General features: G+C 36.1%; 1 protein-coding gene across 1 annotated transcript in view; it reads right to left on the minus strand.

The window, feature by feature from the left end:
* Positions 1-19,905, minus strand: part of LOC6037964 (tyramine/octopamine receptor) — a 72,951-nt gene that overhangs the window by 13,781 nt on the left and 39,265 nt on the right. Inside the window, exons 6-8 of the mRNA XM_038266083.1 lie at positions 19,405-19,833; positions 19,141-19,212; positions 6,413-6,582 (exon numbers count right to left, since the gene is read on the minus strand). Of these exons, the coding sequence (XP_038122011.1) occupies positions 6,413-6,582; positions 19,141-19,212; positions 19,405-19,833 (671 nt within the window). The remainder of the gene's footprint in view (positions 1-6,412; positions 6,583-19,140; positions 19,213-19,404; positions 19,834-19,905) is intronic.

The raw sequence follows: 19,905 nt of genomic DNA on the forward strand, positions 1-19,905 counted from the left end.
CAAGAGTAAGAAAAATTGTGAAAAACATAATAAACAGCTCGAACTTCAACGTCAGCTCCGACTTCCTGGCTCGGTGAAAATAATAACAGTTTTTGTTATTCACACTTCAAAAATTCTCAATAAATAAATCAATTCCGTTAGGGAATATAACAAAAATAACAAAAAAATTAACTCTCAAAAGTTAATTTTATCGGATTAATTTTAGCTTGAAACCCCATTTCATGGTGAAATAAATGACCCCGATGAAATTGGTCAAAATTATATCATAGTTCTAGCCAATTTTAGTAAAATCCCTTAGGTGTATATCAAATAATAAAAAAATCAACTTTCAAAATTACAACTTTTTAGAATAATTTTAGCTTAAGGACCCCATTTCATGGCCAAAATAATGAACCCGACGAAATTAGTCATAATTATTCCATAGTTCTAACCATTTTAAACAAAGTCCTTAAGGGGTATATCAAATAATTAGAATAGAATAATTAGCTTAGGACCCCATTTCATGGCCAAAATAATGACCCAGACGAAATTGGTCGAAATTATCCCATAGTTCTAACCATTTTAAACAAAGTCCTTTAGGGGTATATCAAATAATTAGAAAAATCAACTTTTAAAATTTCAACTTTTTAGAATAATTTTAGCTTAAGGACCCCATTTCATGGCCAAAATAATGACCCAGACGAAATTGGTCAAAATTATTTCATAGTTCTAGCCAATTTTAGTACAATCCCTTAGGGGGTATATCAAATAATTGAAAATATCAACTTTGAAAATTTCAACTTTTTAGAATAATTTTAGCTTAAGGACCCCATTTCATGACCAAAATAATGACCTCGACGAAATTGGTCAAAATTATCCCATATTTGTAGCCAATTTTAGTAAAGTCCCTTAGGGGGTATATCAAATAGTTAAAAAAATCAACTCTCAAAATTTCAACTTTTTAGAATAATTTTAGCTTAAGGACCCCATTTCATGGCCAAAATAATGACCCTGACGAAATTGGTCAAAATTATCCCATAGTTCTAACCATTTTAAACAAAGTCCTTCAGGGGGTATATCAAATAATTTAAAAAAAATCAACTTTCAAAATTACAACTTTTTAGAATAATTTTAGCTTAAGGACCCCATTTCATGGCCAAAACTTTCAAAATTACAACTTTTTAGAATAATTTTAGCTTAAGGACCCCATTTCATGGCCAAAATAATGACCCTGACGAAATTGGTCAAAATTATCCCATAGTTCTAACCATTTTAAACAAAGTCCTTTAGGGGGTATATCAAATAATTTAAGAAAAATCAACTTTTAAAATTACAACTTTTTAGAATAATTTTAGCTTAAGGACCCCATTTCATGGCCAAAATAATGACCCTGACGAAATTGGTCAAAATTATTTCATAGTTCTAGCCAATTTTAGTAAAATCCCTTAGGGGGTATATCAAATAATTGAAAATATCAACTTTGAAAATTTCAACCTTTTAGAATAATTTTAGCTTAAGGACCCCATTTCATGACCCCAAAATTTCAACTTTTTAGAATAATTTTAGCTTAAGGACCCCATTTCATGGCCAAAATAATGACCCCGACGAAATTAGACAAATTTATCCCAAAGATCTAAACATATTTAACAAAAGAAAAATAATAACAGATTGTGTTATGGACACTTAGAAACTTTTCCATTTGTGCGATTTATGGTAATTTTATTCCTAAGTCAGTATACCGAACGAATAACAAATTTTGTTATTAGGAGATTTTTGAAATTTATAACATTTCCTCTTATTAGCGTGTTATTAAACATTTTCAATATAATATCACTTCAATACCAAATTTTGTTATTTTATCAGAAACTGTTATTATTTGTTCTTCTTTATGTTGAACTTCAGGATAAAATAATAACACTTTTTGTTATTTTAACAGGATTTGTTATTGAAATATTATTGATTTTGTTATTACCGTCTGCCCGGGTATTCAGCTATGTTGTTAATCTTGGTATATTGAAAGAGATGAACCAGCCGCCGGTCAATTCGGTTATTGAAGTACATAACAGAGTTTTCTAGTTCCTTTCAGCAATGTTTATATTATTATACATTTTCGAACAATTATTGCTGTCAACTCAGGTTAATAAAGGCATACCAAGAGTAAGAAAAATTGTGAAAAACATAATATGTATTTTCTTTAAAAGCTCAACTTATCACCTTTCTTTTGAATAGTGGCGAGCAAAAATTGGGTCAACTGTTCCGAAGATAGAATAATTTGAAATTTTTTGGTTTTGTTAAAATCGTACAAAGCGTAATTTTTGGACCACCCTATTTCGGATAGGTCACCCAAACTACAAAAAAACGGGTGCAATTATCCAGGCACTCCCATGCCAAATTTGAGCCAAATCGGAGCACTTTTGATCTGGATCCGGCTGGTTTAACGTGAAATCGCTGCATTTTCAATTTAAATTCTTTACGAGGCTGTGCATCAACAGCTCGTCACTGTTTTGCTATCTTGTCGCACGTGCATTTTGAGTTTGGAACGACATTTTGTGTAGCGCACAATGCCTCACCTTTAAAAGGTGGGAAAAGTTATCCTCAGATGGTTAAACTAGGAATAATTTATAGCGCTATGGCGGCCATCTTTATGGCATGCGGGATAACTTGTCATGGTTATCCCAGGAACAATTTTTAAGAGAGATTCCAAAAATTCAAAAAACAAACAATTCACATTACCTGGACATGTTTCTTGGCAAAACTTACTGCCCTACATTCCTGGAGTATGAAAATTTGGATGTGAATGAAAAAAAAAATCCAGAAATATTTGAACTTCGAATATTTTAATTCAAATGTTCAATAAATTTGAAAATCCTTCTGGAATGGGACTCTGGGTCATTTCCGGGACATGTATTTAGGCAAAATTTGTTGCCCTACATTCCTTGAGCATAAAAATACAACTTGGCATGAGGCCATGTGGAGGAAAAAAATCCAGAAATATTTGAACTTCAAATATTTTAACTCAAATATTCAATAAATTTAAAAATCCTTCTAGGATGGGACTCTGGGCCATTTCCTGGACATGTATTTTGATAAAACTTGTTGCCTTACATTCCTTGAGCATAAAAATACAACTTGGCATGAGGCCATGTGGAGGAAAAAAAATCCAGAAATATTTGAACTTCAAATATTTTAATTCAAATATTCAATAAATTTGAAAATCCTTCTAGGATGGGACTCTGGGTCATTTCCTGGACATGTATTTTGGTAAAACTTGTTGCCCTACATTCCTTGAACATAAAAATACAACTTGGCATGAGGCCATGTGGAGGAAAAAATCCAGAAATATTTGAACTTCAAATATTTTAATTCAAATATTCAATAAATTTGAAAATCCTTCTAGGATGGGACTCTGGGTCATTTCCTGGACATGTATTTTGGTAAAACTTGTTGCCCTACATTCCTTGAACATAAAAATACAACTTGGCATGAGGCCATGTGGAGAAAAAAATCCAGAAATATTTGAACTTCAAATATTTTAATTCAAATATTCAATAAATTTGAAAATCCTTCTAGGATGGGACTCTGGGTCATTTCCTGGACATGTATTTTGGTAAAACTTGTTGCCCTACATTCCTTGAACATAAAAATACAACTTGGCATGAGGCCATGTGGAGGAAAAAAATTCCAGAAATATTTGAACTTCAAATATTTTAATTCAAATATTCAATAAATTTAAATTAAATGTAGGGCAACAAGTTTTACCAAAATCCATGTCCAGGAAATGACCCAGAGTCCCTTCCTAGAAGGATTTTTAAATTTATTGAATATTTGAATTAAAATATTTGAAGTTCAAATATTTCTGGAATTTTTTTTCCTCCACATGGCCTCATGCCAAGTTGTATTTTTATGCTCAAGGAATGTAGGGCAACAAGTTTTGCATAAATATATGTCCAGGAAATGACCCAGAGTCCCATCCTAGAAGGATTTTCAAATTTATTGAATATTTGAATTAAAATATTTGAAGTTCAAATATTTCTGGAATTTTTTTTCCTCCACATGGCCTCATGCCAAGTTGTATTTTTATGCTCAAGGAATGTAGGGCAACAAGTTTTACCAAAATCCATGTCCAGGAAATGACCCAGAGTCCCTTCCTAGAAGGATTTTTAAATTTATTGAATATTTGAATTAAAATATTTGAAGTTCAAATATTTCTGGAATTTTTTTCCTCCACATGGCCTCATGCCAAGTTGTATTTTTATGCTCAAGGAATGTAGGGCAACAAGTTTTGCATAAATATATGTCCAGGAAATGACCCAGAGTCCCATCCTAGAAGGATTTTCAAATTTATTGAATATTTGAATTAAAATATTTGAAGTTCAAATATTTCTGGATTTTTTTTCCTCCACATGGCCTCATGCCAAGTTGTATTTTTATGCTCAAGGAATGTAGGGCAACAAGTTTTACCAAAATCCATGTCCAGGAAATGACCCAGAGTCCCTTCCTAGAAGGATTTTTAAATTTATTGAATATTTGAATTAAAATATTTGAAGTTCAAATATTTCTGGAATTTTTTTCCTCCACATGGCCTCATGCCAAGTTGTATTTTTATGCTCAAGGAATGTAGGGCAACAAGTTTTACCAAAATCCATGTCCAGGAAATGACCCAGAGTCCCTTCCTAGAAGGATTTTCAAATTTATTGAATATTTGAATTAAAATATTTGAAGTTCAAATATTTCTGGATTTTTTTTCCTCCACATGGCCTCATGCCAAGTTGTATTTTTATGCTCAAGGAATGTAGGGCAACAAGTTTTGCATAAATATATGTCCAGGAAATGACCCAGAGTCCCATCCTAGAAGGATATTTAAATTTATTGAACATTTGAATTAAAATATTCGAAGTTCAAATATTTCAGGATTTTTTTTCATTCACATCCAAATTTTCATACTCCAGGAATGTTGGGCAGTAAGTTTTGCCAAGAAACATGTCCAGGTAATGTTAATTGTTCGTTTTTTTGAATTTTTGGAATCTCTTAAAAATTGTTCCTGGGATAACCATGACAAGTTATCCCGCATGCCATAAAGATGGCCGCCAGAGCGCTATAAATTATTCCTAGGATAACCATCTGTAGGATAACTTTTCCCACCTACCTTTAAATCCTTAGATATTCAATAAAACCCGAAAAAAACGTCGTGCTTTGTTGTTACTTTTTAAATGAAATCTTGTCGTGCTATCTTGACACACCGTGAATAATGATGTAAGTGCAACAATTGGCCAAAGGGATTTAAGGTCAGAACGCGTTTGACTCACGATACGGCAACCAAATTCATCCAAACTTTAGGAAAATGCACAGAATGGTCAACCGAACAAATCTTGATGTCAAACATTAAAACGCGTTTTACTCGGAACGTCAAAAAGCGACGTGAGACAAGATAGTACGACAGCGTCGAGCTGATTGTCCGACATTGAAAGCCCAAAAAAACGAAAATTGCAGAGAAGCTTCACAAGTATTAATTTGTTAAAATAACACATTTATCATTTTTTTACTGCCCATTGTTTTTGTATTCGTAATCAATTCTTCGTCAAGGCAGTTTTCCGTTAGAATGGTACACTAGCCGTTTGGTTTTCTCGCATTGGCAGCCAAAACTAAACACTTTTAGAGTGGAATTCAAGTTTTAGAAGATCCATTGGAACAACTTCTACAATCTGATTCCATAAACAGAAAAAATGCTAAAACTCAATAATTGTCAGTTTAGCTCAAAACTATTTCACTACTTGTTTTAAAATGTAACAAAGTTATGAAGAACAAGTTATTTTTAAATGAAAAAAAAAAAACTGGAAAAAATAAGGGACACACCCAGAACTGGACATCGGCATACGAGAGGATAAAGAGCACGATTCGGTAGTAAAATGGTACAGTGTGCGGACTGTGAGGATAAATCCCGAAATTACTGAGAGTACTTTACTCATGGGTTCATCTTCAAAAAAAGTTCATCCATCAAAAAAAAGTACCGGTACCGAGACTCGAACCCAAGACCTTCGGCATATTGAACCGTGCCTTTGCCGTATGGGCCACCATGGTTCGATGACTAAGTGGCGGTCATTTGTCCATATAAGCCACTCAATAGGATGAACTGTTCGAATGAACGAATGAACACGTGAGAGGACTATACTCTCGCAAAATAGCACTTTCCTCACGTTTCTTTCCGTGAGGACTACCCCCTCGTTCTTTAATTTTGGGTGCATAATGAACAAGTTCCTTTCTCAGCATTGCAACTCGAAAGGCACTCGATCTCTTAAATATTTTTGACATTTACGCTTCAATCGTCGAAAAGTGAATATCTTATTTATAAATTCGCGTGATATTTACGAGAGAACTGAACTTTTACAGCATAAATAAAACGAGAGAAACAAAAAAAAAAAAAAACAGTCCTTACCGATGCTGATAGCAGCCGAAAATGTTGAGGAACGCCTGCCGGAACCGTCTATTCATGAAGCAGTAGGTAATCGGATTACAGCAGGAGCTTATGTACGCCATCAGCTGCACCAGGGCGATTCCGTTGCTGCTGACGTATGTGTACACAAAGGTGGGCGAGTACAGGTACACCTGTGTGGGGGCGGATGAGGGAAAAAAATATGGAACATGAAATGTGAATTTCGGTTTCACTTGTTTTCAGGGGGGCTTTTTGCCGGGTGGGTGAGATATTAGGAAACGATCGATGGCAGTAATTCCGGCGAAGCTGCTGATTTGTTTGAAAACATGGAATTAAGTTTTTTTTTGTGTGCAAACATTGGATACAGTATGTTTTAATTGAATATTGATACTCTGCCATAGACAAGCAGACAAAACTTGAGAGAAGACAATCAAGAAATTGTGATTTGTGCTTATCAAGTGCTATCAAAATAAGTTAAATAAAAAACAAACGACAAAAGAATGACTTCTTCATCAGAAGCTTGTTAAATAAAATGGAAATCGTTTTTGTATCTAAAGAAAAAGCAGATTCCCATCTTCATTTTTCTGATAGCGCCATGCGATTTGTTCGCAATATTCAGCTCCACTTGGGAAATCACTGGGACCGAAATGCGAGCTGGAAAATTGGAAACGTTCGGATGCGTAGATAAATTTAAGGACGCTAGATTCAATCAAGAAGTTTAGATTGCATAAATTGGTAGCATATTTTCGTTAATGACATTTAAAACGACAACATTACTTGCTTCTCCCTGTCTAGAGTAATGGTCAGGGATAAAATTAACTTAAACGAGAATAATTTCAAGAGTGCCCCACAAACTTCTAGCTAGGATAAACGGAACAATATGGGCCGTTCATAAAATTCCATTCCCCCATTTGAATTGTGTATCAAACAGCATTTTCTTATCACTGAGATTTTCCATCGCATTCGCCCCTTCTTTTTACTGCTACAGCAACGCGCAATTCCAATTCAGCGCGGGAGATCTGGAACTTACTGCTGGAAAAAGTCGAAACACACCAAAATCGCGATGCCCTATTTCTGCCCTAATCCACCCGCCACCACGGCATGTGCAGAGAAGCTGATCGTTTGTCTTTGCTTAGTCGGGTCAATTTACTGTTATCCATATTACATTTTTGACCTCGGGGGCAAAATGGTTGAAAAAAAATTAAATAACGATGGTGGATGAGGTAGGGTGACCTAAATTCACCCTCTACCGTTTTTCTAATGTTTATTTTTCTCTTTCTAAGGAGGCCAATTCGAGCAACTTCTAATGTTTTGCTTACGTGTTCCTGAATTTTTAAATGTAAATTGTATAAAAACTTATGATAGAAAAGTCATATCGTTTAACAGTACTGCATCTGTAAATTATTGTCATTGAATAGTTCTCTACGATTTCGCAAATCATCTTTTCTATGTATTTTTTTATTTGGATGAAACTTTGTCCAAACATTCCCTATGTAGATGGAAGTAATTTTGCATCAGTTTTCATAGTTGCATACATAGTTTTTCCATACAAGTCTCCATACAATTTTGGGGGGCTGCCCAGAAAAAAATAATGTAAATTTGGAAGCTGTAATTTTGGAAGGTTGAATATTACCTCTTTTATGATGTAATTTTACCTCAATTTAGACTGAAAAAGTGACATTACACCAGAAAAGTGGTAAAATTACACATTTCCAGAGGTAAAATTATACCTTTTTTCTGACATAAAAGATGTACCCCTTCCCAGATGTAATGTTACCATGATTTTTTTGTGTGTGGTCATACAATTCGAGAAAGGATTTTCAAACCGATTTGGTGTCTGCAGCAAAAAAAGAGCAGTTAAAAAAATACGATTTTTTTACTTTTCAATATTTTCTCCGGAACTTTGAAAATCGAGAAATTAATTTCTGAGATACAGCCTAAAATAGAATTAGAATAGATGAAAATGATTTTTAAAAGTGTTAAAAAATTAACATTATGCGAAATTTACTGATCTTTTCAATTTAAATGTTTCAAAATATCGTGTTTTGCCTTCCTCACTGAGGTAAGGCTATAATCCTGCTCTAAAAATGAAATTTATACAAAAACGTCGTAGACCCACCTACATGTATACATATCGACTCAGAATCGAAAACTTAACAAATGTCTGAATGTATGTGTGTGTGTGTATGTATGTATGTATGTGACCAAAAAACTAGCTCATATTTCTCAGCACTGGCTGAACCGATTTGACCCCAACCTGTTGCATTCGACTAGGTTTAGAGTAGTTCGAGTTTTATACAGATTGATGTTTCAATAAGTAGTTCAAAAGTTATGTATAAAAATGTGTTTTCACATGTATCCGGATCTCACTTAAATTGTATGTAAACTATGTCCGGATCCACCATTCGACCCATCGTTGGTTAGATTATTGAAAGAACTTTCCAACGAGTTCAAAACATTGAAGATCTGGCAACCCTGTCTCGAGATATGGCCACTTAAGTGATATTTATGTACTTTTTCATTCCTGATCCAAAAAATTTATGAAATTTGTGTTCAGCCATTGTTGGTAATGAGTGTGGAAGGCTCCAACCACATAGGTGGATTAAGTTAGTTTTTCAATAATATACAACCTGCAATGGTTTTGAAATTTGGTGTCAAGGGGACTTTATGTAAAATTGGACGATTTGGTGGTAAATTCAGAATTCTGAAAAAAACGTGTTTTTCATCGATAAAAAATACAAAAATAGTTTTAGTTAAAATTATTTACTAGAATGTTATTTTTTTTTGGGACAAGTAATTTTATGGGAAATTATTGTACTTTTTTGAATCTGTAATAACTTAGAAGGGTTATTTGTTCATTTAGAACAACAATTTTCATTCAAAAAAATTGTATTTTTTTTAATTTGCAGGATATGTTTGAGAGTGTAACAATGATCGACAAAGTTATAGAGCAAACAATTTGAAAAATGATATAAAACGAATTTGCTTGTAACCATTACGAGATATTTTTGGGACATGTCATTTTATTGAAAATTAAACGTACTTTTTGAATCTGCAACAACAAAAAAAACTTAGAACAAAATTTTTCATTTAAAAATTTCGTTTTTTTTGCAAATTTTCAGGGTTTGTTTTAAGAGTGTAACAATCAGAGCCGTAGCTTGAGTCGACGGCGCCCTTGGCGAAGCCTCAATTTTGTGCCAATCCCAAATTTACAATCATTTTGCTAAATTGATAATGAATTTCAATTATTGCTTCAATGAGTTTTGATTAAATAATTGCAATCAAGACTTCAACGTGATAGTTCACGGTTTGGGTTTCAAATTAATTTTAGATAGTTTGAAATGAAAATTAGCTGCAAAAATAAAGTTGGCTGCACATTTTTTCATTAAATCGGTAGTCAAAGCTGGATTTTTGCTTTTTTTTTAATATTTTCATATATTAATGCACTGAATCGAATGCTCAATCAAAATAAATCTGCTTAAACATGCTATCAAATTTGATATATTCTAAGCCTGAAGAACTCTAAATTTGTATGTGTTTTATTTATTTATTTTTAGCTTGTAATTTTTTAAAGATCCTTCATGATTCATACTCCTTGCAAAAAGGCAACAAATAATGATTATTTTTAAACGTTGATATTTGTTTTATTTTTGACTTAAACTCAATTGTAGAAAATATTGTTTAATTATCCTTTTATAACCAGAGTTTTAAAGACCTTTTTAAATAGAAAAAGTGTTTTTTTGCGAAATAACACTTAGTCTGACACAATAAAAGCATACCGTCGTCAGGAGTGACATAGACCCAATATCACCCCTGATGACGGTACAAAAAATGATGTACAAGATTATCAATAATTTCAACACCGGTAAAACTAAAACTAAAAAAGTGATTTTAAGGCAGCTTAGGTTTTGTTCAAATCTTACGTCCAGAGATTTTTGAGATTTCAGACCAACTCCGTGTACGCACGAGAGCAAGCAGCAGTCAAGTGCTCTGTGCTCTACCGTTTTTTCGAAATTTTTCGCCGTAGTTGATTGTGAATACCCGCGAGTTTGCTTTTCCAGCATGCCAAAGGCCGGCCGTGGCCGTGGCAGTTCGAGTGCGGCCTCGAAAAACCCGCGAAGTTCGTCTACCGGCCGTGTGCAAAAAGGTAAATAAACCAACGCCGTGTCGGCCACCATCGCGCAGGGGAGCGTGAGCGCAGATGGAATCGACAAAAAGTATCTACATCCCGGATACGTTCCGAGATCACCAGTGAGGACCCGCTCCGGTACTTCCGGTGCCACGACCAGTGGCACATCAACATCCGCCAACATCCCCATCAGAAACGAGTTCCAGATGCTGAGCGACGACGAAGAAAACAACAACACCGACGGTAGCAGCACTACCGACTATGACGACGACGACGATGGTCGTGCACGGAAGAAAGTGTCGACGTCAAAAAAGAGCAATCCTCCAAACGAACGTAGACCACCTCCAATTTTTGTTTTGGACACGTTGGCGGACGATGTTGACGAGTTGCTGGAAGGCCTCGAATATTGTCTGAAAATCGGTAAGTCGTCAGTGCAAGTTTACACATTTGACGAAAAGAACTTCGACCTGGTTGTGGAGAAATTGAAGCGTCAAAACTTCAAGTTTTACACATTCGACCCCGTGCAGAAGACTGCCGTTAAGGTCGCCTTGCAGGGGTACCAAGACCGCCCGATCTCCGACCTCAAGAAGGACCCCTCGGGTGCCGGCGTAACATCACGTGACATAAAAGTCCTCTCGCGGAAGACAACAGTCACAGGTACACACACCCTGTACCTGTTGTACTTCGACCGCGGCACCATCAAAATTCAAGACCTGCGGCGAACTAAGGCGTTGGACGGTTTTTGGGTAAACTGGCGGTTCTCCTTAAAGAACCCGTCGGACGCAGCACAATGCCACCGTTGCCAGAAATTCGGCCACGGCTCGCGGAACTGCAACCTCCCGCCCCGCTGTGTGAAGTGCGGTGAATCACACCTCTCTGAGGCGTGTGCACCAGGGATGCCACATGATTTTTTAAAATGTCTGTGTATGTCTGTGTCTTTGTCTAAAATTCAAATAAATCAATTAACAGTCATAAAAATCTATCAAAAATTGTGTTTTTAAGCATTCGAAGACTAACGAAATAAGTTTCGATTGATATTTTAACAAAATAACAATTTAATGAAGTTTTTAAAAAGTCTGTGTACCTCAAAAAATGTCTGACACGAGCTCAAATGTCTGTGAAACACAGACAAATCTGTGTATCTGGCATCTCTGGTGTGCACTGCCGTGTAAGGCGGACTTGGGGGACAAGGCAGAGCAAACCAAGGCGCGCATTAAGTGCGCCAACTGAGGAGGTAACCATACCAGCAACTACCGTGGATGCAGCGCACGGAAAAACTAACTCGAGGAGCAGGAAAAAAGGAAGAAGAAAGCATCAGCGTCCCGCCCTCCTCAGCAAATTTCGAGCGTAACCGTGCCGGCAGCTGGTCATCGTACGGTTCCAGCAGACAACTTAGCGTTTCCTCCTGGATGGGGGCGATCGTTCGCCAGCGTGGTCGCTGCCGGCAGTGGCAATACGACCCAGCAAGAAGTTACCGGGGAAGATCTCTTTACCCTGCCAGAGTTCTTTGCTCTCGCAGGGGAGATGATGACGCGGTTTCGGACCTGCCGTAACAAGGCGGAGCAATTCCTGGCCCTTGGGGAGCTGATGATCAAGCACATCTATAAAGGATAAAAAACTGCGAACTAGTTTTAAGCTTTCTCTATATCTGTCCCCTTTTCATTGCAATTTTAGTAAGTGTTTTTTTTTATTTTTTTCTTACTCTTGGTGACACCTTTATTTACAAGCAATAACTGTTCCAACATGGGTTATGATGTAACACACAGCTGTAAGGAACTCTTAAACTCTGTTATGTACCTCAAAAGAACTTATTATAAATGTTTGAACCATTTTGATTGAATGTACATTTCCTTTCAATTCTTCAAACAGTTTTTGACGCACTTTTCAATTCAAAACGAGGTATCGAAAAATGGAGCTCGGTTCGTTATCAGAGACAAAAGTTACCCCTTAGGACAAAGTTTCACGCAAATCGAAGATGGGTCGGGACAACTGCTGTGTGAGTTGGCGGAGAACTACTTATAAAAAATGTGAGTGTCTTTAAGAACACTATTACGAAGTAGTTTTGTATCTACCAAAATGTAGACATCCCCCTTCCCAGACTGATGCAAATCTTTTGACTTTTGCAACCTTCCCCACCCCTTGAAGCAGTGTTTACGTTATTGCCCATAATTTGAGTCGAGGATAATGGCTTCAAACTGTTTGTGAGCAAGCTACAAAATCCTAAGGCACCCTTGAGCGAAGAAACGTGCAATTCGCTTGAAGGGTAAGATGTACAAATATTGCTGCTGCGAAAAATGTGCTTTGTTATTGAGTGAATTAGCGCCAGTCATCGCCATAACCGTAACGCTTTAGCTGCAGAGATTTTTGTCAGTACACAGAAAGTTGAAACTGAAGACTTTTGTGCAAATTTTGGTATGTTTGATTTTTGATACCGCTACTCCTACATTCACAAAGTGCTCGCTCATTTTTTGCTGAAAAGTTCAAGTCAAGCAGTTGCTCTTCAATCCTTTTCTTTGGATGAATTTTCTTTAATTTCAGTTTTCGGTTTTGGGATGCGCTTTCGATTTTTTTTGCTCCAGAACTGCGATTTTATAAAATGCAACTCCACTTTTTGCCTTCCTCACTGAGGTAAGGCTATAATCCTGCTCTAAAAATGAACTTTTTATTAAAAGCTCGAAGACCCACCTTCATGTGTACATATCGAATCGAAAACTGAACAAATGTATGTGTGTGTGTATGTGTGGCTGAACCGATTTTGACCAAACCAGTTCCTATCGACTTGGTATAGGGTCCCATACATCGCTATTGAATTGTTTGAAGTTTCGATAACTAGTTCAAAAGTAATGCATGAAAATGTGTTTTCACATATATCCGGATCTCATTTATATGCATGTAAACGATGTCCAGATCCATCATCTGACCCATCGTTGATTAGGTAATCGAAAGACCTTTCCAATGAGTCCACAACATTGAAGATCTGACAACCCTGTCTCGAGTTATGACCATTTAAGTGATATTTTTGTTCTTTTTTTAAGCCGGATCTCAATTAAATGTATGCAAACGATGTCCGGATCCATCACCCGACTAATCGTTGATTGAGAGACCTTTCCAACAAGCTTACAACATTGAAGATCTGGCAACCCTGTATCGAGTTATGGCCACTTAAATGATATTTGAGTACTTTTTTGAAGCCGGATCCCGATTAAATGTATGCAAACGATGTCCGGATACATCACCCGACCCATCGCTGGTTAGGCAATTGAGAGACCTTTCTAACGAGCTTACAACATTGAAGAACTGGCAACCCTGCCTCATGTTATGACCACTTAAGTAATATTTATGTACTTTTTTGAAGCCGGATCTCAATTAAATGTATGCAAACGATGTCCGAATCCATCATCCGACTCATCGTTGGTTAGGTAATTGAAAATCATTTCCAACGAGTCCTCAACATTGATAATCTGGCAACCCTATCTCGAGTTATGACCACTTAAGGGGTTACATACATGTAGAAAATCACAAAATTTTATATTACAGAATATTTGTTAAATCCACTCAAAAGATGATTTTTAATCACTCCTGAAAGTTTCAAGAAGATCTTTTATGAGTAAACTGCGTAAGAGACGATTTAAGCTCACAATTTTGCCATTACTTGAAATTGCTTTATCAAATATTTTCAAATTTGTTTTGTTAGTTGGTGAAAATGTATATTGTAATGCCCTGAAAAAAGAGTTTAAAAAGTTGAAGTGTGTGATCATACTAGCCTCTGACTTTTTTGCCGATATACATGTATGTAACCCCTTAAGTTATATCTGTGTACTTATTATTCTGGATCTAAAAAAATAGCTGAAATATGTGTCCAAACCACTCATATTACCCATTGTTGGTAAAAAGTGAGGAAGGCATAAACCACATAGGTAGATTAAGTTAGTTTTTTAAATACTGTTGTATTTTTGAGGATTCTCAAACATGCCCAAATTTAAAAACATTTTTTTAAATTTAAATTTAAATTTCAAGCAATTAGCTGATTTCGAAGAAAGTTACATAGAAATTGAAAACCTACAGCTCCGTTTCGAATTCCGCCAAAAAATGCCTGACCATCGTCGGTTTGTTTAGAGGTTTGTCGTTCGTGGAAACCTTTGAGGGTACCTGGTTTGGTTTCGGAGAAAAAGGGACCAAACACGGATCGCTGTTGTGACATGTCCCCATTCAGAGTTTTCGAGTTGGTTTGATGTTCTTTTTTCACAGCGAATGCATCACAATAGAACCACTTCCCGAAATTTAATTTGATGGATTTTGAGTCAAGGTAAATAAATAAGGCTTAATTTCAAGTTTGAAAAATATCCTCTTATGGTTCAATTGGCCGCGTTTTTCAATAAATTAATCAATTTTCGAAAACAAAAGTTGAAGAGTTCTCGTCCTCCACTTCTAATTTTAAGTGTTTTGACAAAATAAATCTAAACATTTTGCCAATATAAATCAACACATTTAAGCAAATATTGGACAGAAATTAAATCCTATCAATTTCAACCTAGACTACAATTTGAAAATTGCGAATCTCAGTGGTGCTGCACTCAACCATTATTGGAAGCCACAAGCATTTCCAGCGATCTCGTAACGTTCAGCGAACCGTAAAAGCCAAACATTAGCCTGATTTGTCGAGTGCACCCGGCGAAACTCTTTTCCACCGACCGAAATTGCTCAAGTCCTTTTCAATTTCAGTGTTCAAATTTGGTCCGCACGCTAAACCGTCTGTTTGTTTGGGGTTGTGCGGTCCGTATGGAAACCCCGATTTGACGCATTCTAGGAAAGGGAGAAATTCGTTTGGAGTTACTAAATAGCACTTTGTTGGTTCAATTTTGCTAAATGGATGCATCAAATATGTTCGTGGAATCGCATCCCGACATTTAGTTTGTTGAATTTATAATTATTACCGTAAACTGGGGTCAATCGGGACACATGGGGCGAATTGGGACAGCAGTTTTAACCATGTTGGAGCACAATATTTTGATTTTCTGGTTGGTTTCGGTTAGAACAGACTCAGACCAACAAAATGTGTACATCCATTTCCAAATTTAAAAGCTGTAAGTGCTCTAAAAACTGCTGTCCCTATGCAGACTGAAGTCCCGATTACGGTATGATAAAGTTGAGCCATGCTGAAATACTGGCTAATTTATCAAACAGTTATGCGGAGTGTTAATGACAGGCTGGATTATGTTTGTTTAGCTATAAATGAGAGGAAGGCACTTAATTTTATTTAAAATCTGTTTTCAGGGCAATTCCCCACGAAAACAAAATGATTCGAAAAAAAAGTTCTCCGATCGGGCTCAATATTTTTCTGGGGAATCCTTGGCCAAAATAATTAGACCCGTATTTTTTTGTTTGGCCATTAAGGTGACCTACGCCGTGTAAGGGTGGTCCAAAAAATGGCCATCTTTGCCGATTTTCGCAAAAACCACATTTTCCAAAAAATCTTAACTCCGCACCATTTCAACCGATTTTAGCTGTCTTGGATGCAAACGAAACGGTATTAGATAGGCTTTTAAGGAAAAATAGTTCAATGTTTCAAATATCTAGTCTAACATATGAAAAGGTCAAATGAAAACATAAAATGCACTTTTGAGGGTCTCGGGACCAAAGAGCCTATGTCTGAAAATATTTTTATCGGATTTCTCGGAAAATTTTACATAAATAAAAAAAAATGGTAAAGTTATGTTTTCATTATTCCGAGATACGATTTGAAATAAATAAAAACTAGATTTTTCAACGCGCCGCGCACAAAAAGGGAGATTGACGAAATCGGCAAAACCCGAGCAGGGGTAAATAACACGGGAATACCACATTTTGGTATTACTTGAGCAAATAACAGACACCAAAATGTGCCCTTGGTTGCCCAGTAATAGATGGTAAGATACGATGAAATCATACCAAAGTACAAATGTGGAAGGGCACAATAATGCCAAACAATGTTATTCCAAGGGTAAAATAATACCTCAAACCAACACCAAGTTGAGGTCTTCTGGATTTTTGAACATTGCTTGAATACCAAAACTTGGTATTGCCATGCACAGAAAAAAAAAATGATGGTAATATTCATCAGGAAATGGTGACAGATTTTGTGGCAAAATAAATGATAAATTTTACCACAGAAAATGATGAATTTTCATCAGTTTTTGATGAATATTCATCGGGTTCACATTTTTACACATTTTTTATGTAATATTACTCAAAAAAAGAGGTCATATTCAACCTACCAAATTTTCCACATTCCAAAATTCAACTTTTTTTTTCTGTGTGGTTTAATTTTTAGGTATTACCGCGCCCTTGGAAAATCAGATTTTGGTATTCCTGTGGTTTTCCACATACTTGATTTTGGTTTGATTTCATGGTACCGTAAAACGGGGTGACTTTGATAGGCGGGGTGACTTTGATAGGTTTGCGATTTTTCCGCAAAATGAAGAGTACAATTAAAATACGTAAGGAATGGTTTAGAAACATACTGACCGTGGTAGAGAAGTGTTCAAAGTACCTCAAGAAGAACTTTTCATAAAATTTTGACAAGTTTAAAAAGTTAGTTGACTATAGTTAAGAAAATGTTGATGAATGTCATTATTTTAAACTTCTCAAAGTGTCATGATTTTCTCAATGAACATGATTTTTAATCGGAAAACGGAATGAATTTTCGGATTCTTTGGACAAGTTTGTAAAAAATAAATAATATGTGTTTTTGAAACACAATTATAAAAACTCTCTAAATTTATAGGCATGTAAAATGTGAAAACTTGTGATTTGTGCTTCGAATTCAGTATAAAATGCAATATAAATCGATAATTTTATAAACAAAACTAATTTTAACAAATTTCAGGTAAAATTCCGACTTTTTATCAATTTTACCTAAAATTTATATGTATTTTGCTTAAAAGCTTATACACTTAGTTAACTAAATATAAACATTGATTTTTTTTCTTAAATACTATATCAGCTACTTTAGTGATGGTACATTTAACGTACAAATGAAGTTTGAACATCTTAAATATGATTTTAACAAGAAAAACTATGACTTTCAAAGTCACCCCGGAATTCAAACTAAGTATTTTTAAAGTAACTATTTTTCTAAACATTATTGAAAAAACTTTTTTTTCCGAAATAGTGCATGGACTTTGTGTGGTCTACCCCAGTACATGTTTTAAAAATAATAATCTTAAGAAAAACCTTACCTGTTGGAAAATATTCTAAAAACAAATTGAAATCCTATCAAAGTCACCCCGGTTTACGGTATTTTACCATCTATTACTGGGCAACCAAGAGCACATTTTGGTCGCAGGTATTTGTAAAAGTAATACCAAAATTTGGAATTTGCATACCATTTTTAGTGCAGCAGTTGCAGTTAGTAAAAAAAACGGAAATGATCCATATGCAACAGCCAAATCTACTCACCTGATGATTTCATGATGTTCTTAGTGATATTCTTCACCACATCGAATTCATTTGTCATTGATGAACGGCCTGTGCTTGAAGTTATTGAAGATTCTGAAAAATAACAAGATTGAAAAATAAGGATTGAAATTCACCAAAATTCAATAATCTGTTGATTAACTCGTTTTTCAAAGTATTTGGTTACCCCGACTTAGAGAAATTTCAACAATTTAAAAAAATCTTAGTGGGTAAATAAAAAAAATATGAAAATCAGCTTTAACATTTTTGAGTTTCAAGTCAAATAAAAATTAATTATCTCGTCAAAATTTATTAAAAAAATCCGTAGTTTTAGAGGTATTTGATTAAACCTTTCAATACCAAAATAATAGCAAAATGTGCTGCCTTAGAAAATTTTCCACAATTTCAAGTCATTTCTTTAGGGGGTATATCAAAAATGTTTAAAATCAAGTTTGAAATTTCCGGTTTTCAATGAAAGCATTCGCTTTGAGACATCATTTTAGCGCAAAATTAATTATTTTGTCAAAATTGGTCAAAATTTTCCCATAGTTACAGAGGAATTTGATAAAACACTGTAATACCAAAAGAATACCAAAATGTGGTGTTCGACCATTGACAAATTCTGCAATTTTGCAATATCAAAACAATACCTTAAATTGGTATGATACCAAATTTTGCTCTTGCATAATCCTTAAGACAAATTTTAAAGGGTCCAGGAATACCAAAATTTGGTAATGATACCAGAGAAAGGTAGAGAGCCTGGAGCTTGTTAGAGAACGGACATCTCAAACCAAAAGTACCAATCAAAGCACGAGAACTGTCAAACGGAGGTACCAATCCAGAAAAAGACAAAGGATGTTGCTCGATTGGTACCTCCGTTTGACAGTTCTCGTGCTTCGATTGGTACTTTTGGTTTGAGATGTCCGTTCTCTAATAAGCTCTAGGGTCTCTAGAGAAAGGTATTATTACGCATTTCCCTTGTTATTTACCCATGCTCGGGAAAGTCGACTTTTTTCACTAAAACTGCGATAATTTTAAAATTATTTTTTTTTCAGCTATTTGACATCCTACAAACCCCCCCCCCCCTTCTCCCCTTATTCTCCTCGTAGTTTTAGACCCTTTTTGCACTGAACATTAAATTTTCTCTGTGTACAACCCCAAAACTTACCGTGTTCAGGATGTGCAAGGGTGCCCAGCAGACAAAGAACTCGACAATGATAACAAAAAGCATCCGGATGACCTGTGAGAAGGGCAAAAAGAACGAAAAGGCATTTAAACGCTTTGATGCGTGGGCGAACTCAAGCGAAATATAAGGGCTGACTCTTTTTTTTCTGTTATCAAACTATCAAACCGCATGTTACTTCCGTGACTAGGGAGTCTGTAGAGAGGAAGAGAAATCCTGCAATACTGTCTTCAGCGATACGACACTCACCTTCTTCTTGGCCTCGATGCTCTTGTCCATGTACGTCGATCGGATGGCCTGGCGGGAGAAGGAGGTGGCCGCGGCGTCGTACGCCGAGTCCAGGATCGCCGGTCCGAGGTTGGCCTTCGTCGTCGTCGTCGTCGTCATGGGGATCGATGTGGAAGTTCCCATTGGTGCCATCGAGCTGGTAGGGTCGAGCATCGTAGGGACACCACCACCTTCGGTGGAGGACGCCCGGTCGTTGAGGGCGGTCTCCAGGGTGGCGTAACTGTACGTGACACTGTTGTAGGACTTGCTACCGCTGGCTGAGGCTGAGGGCATCAATGGAATCCGCTTCGGAGAGTTCGACGCAGATAAGCCGGCCGCAGTCAGGGATGATACCGTGGGCACGATGGGGGTTGTTTTCAGTGCCGATTTGGGACGTCGTTGGCGCCGGGACTGGGGGACGTGCGGTGGGAGAGAATCAAGGGAAGAAAGAAAGGGCCAAAGCCAGATGTTACTTAATTTATG

The sequence above is a fragment of the Culex quinquefasciatus genome, chromosome 1 (genome assembly GCF_015732765.1).
Source record: "Culex quinquefasciatus strain JHB chromosome 1, VPISU_Cqui_1.0_pri_paternal, whole genome shotgun sequence".
Lineage (NCBI taxonomy): Eukaryota > Metazoa > Arthropoda > Insecta > Diptera > Culicidae > Culex > Culex quinquefasciatus.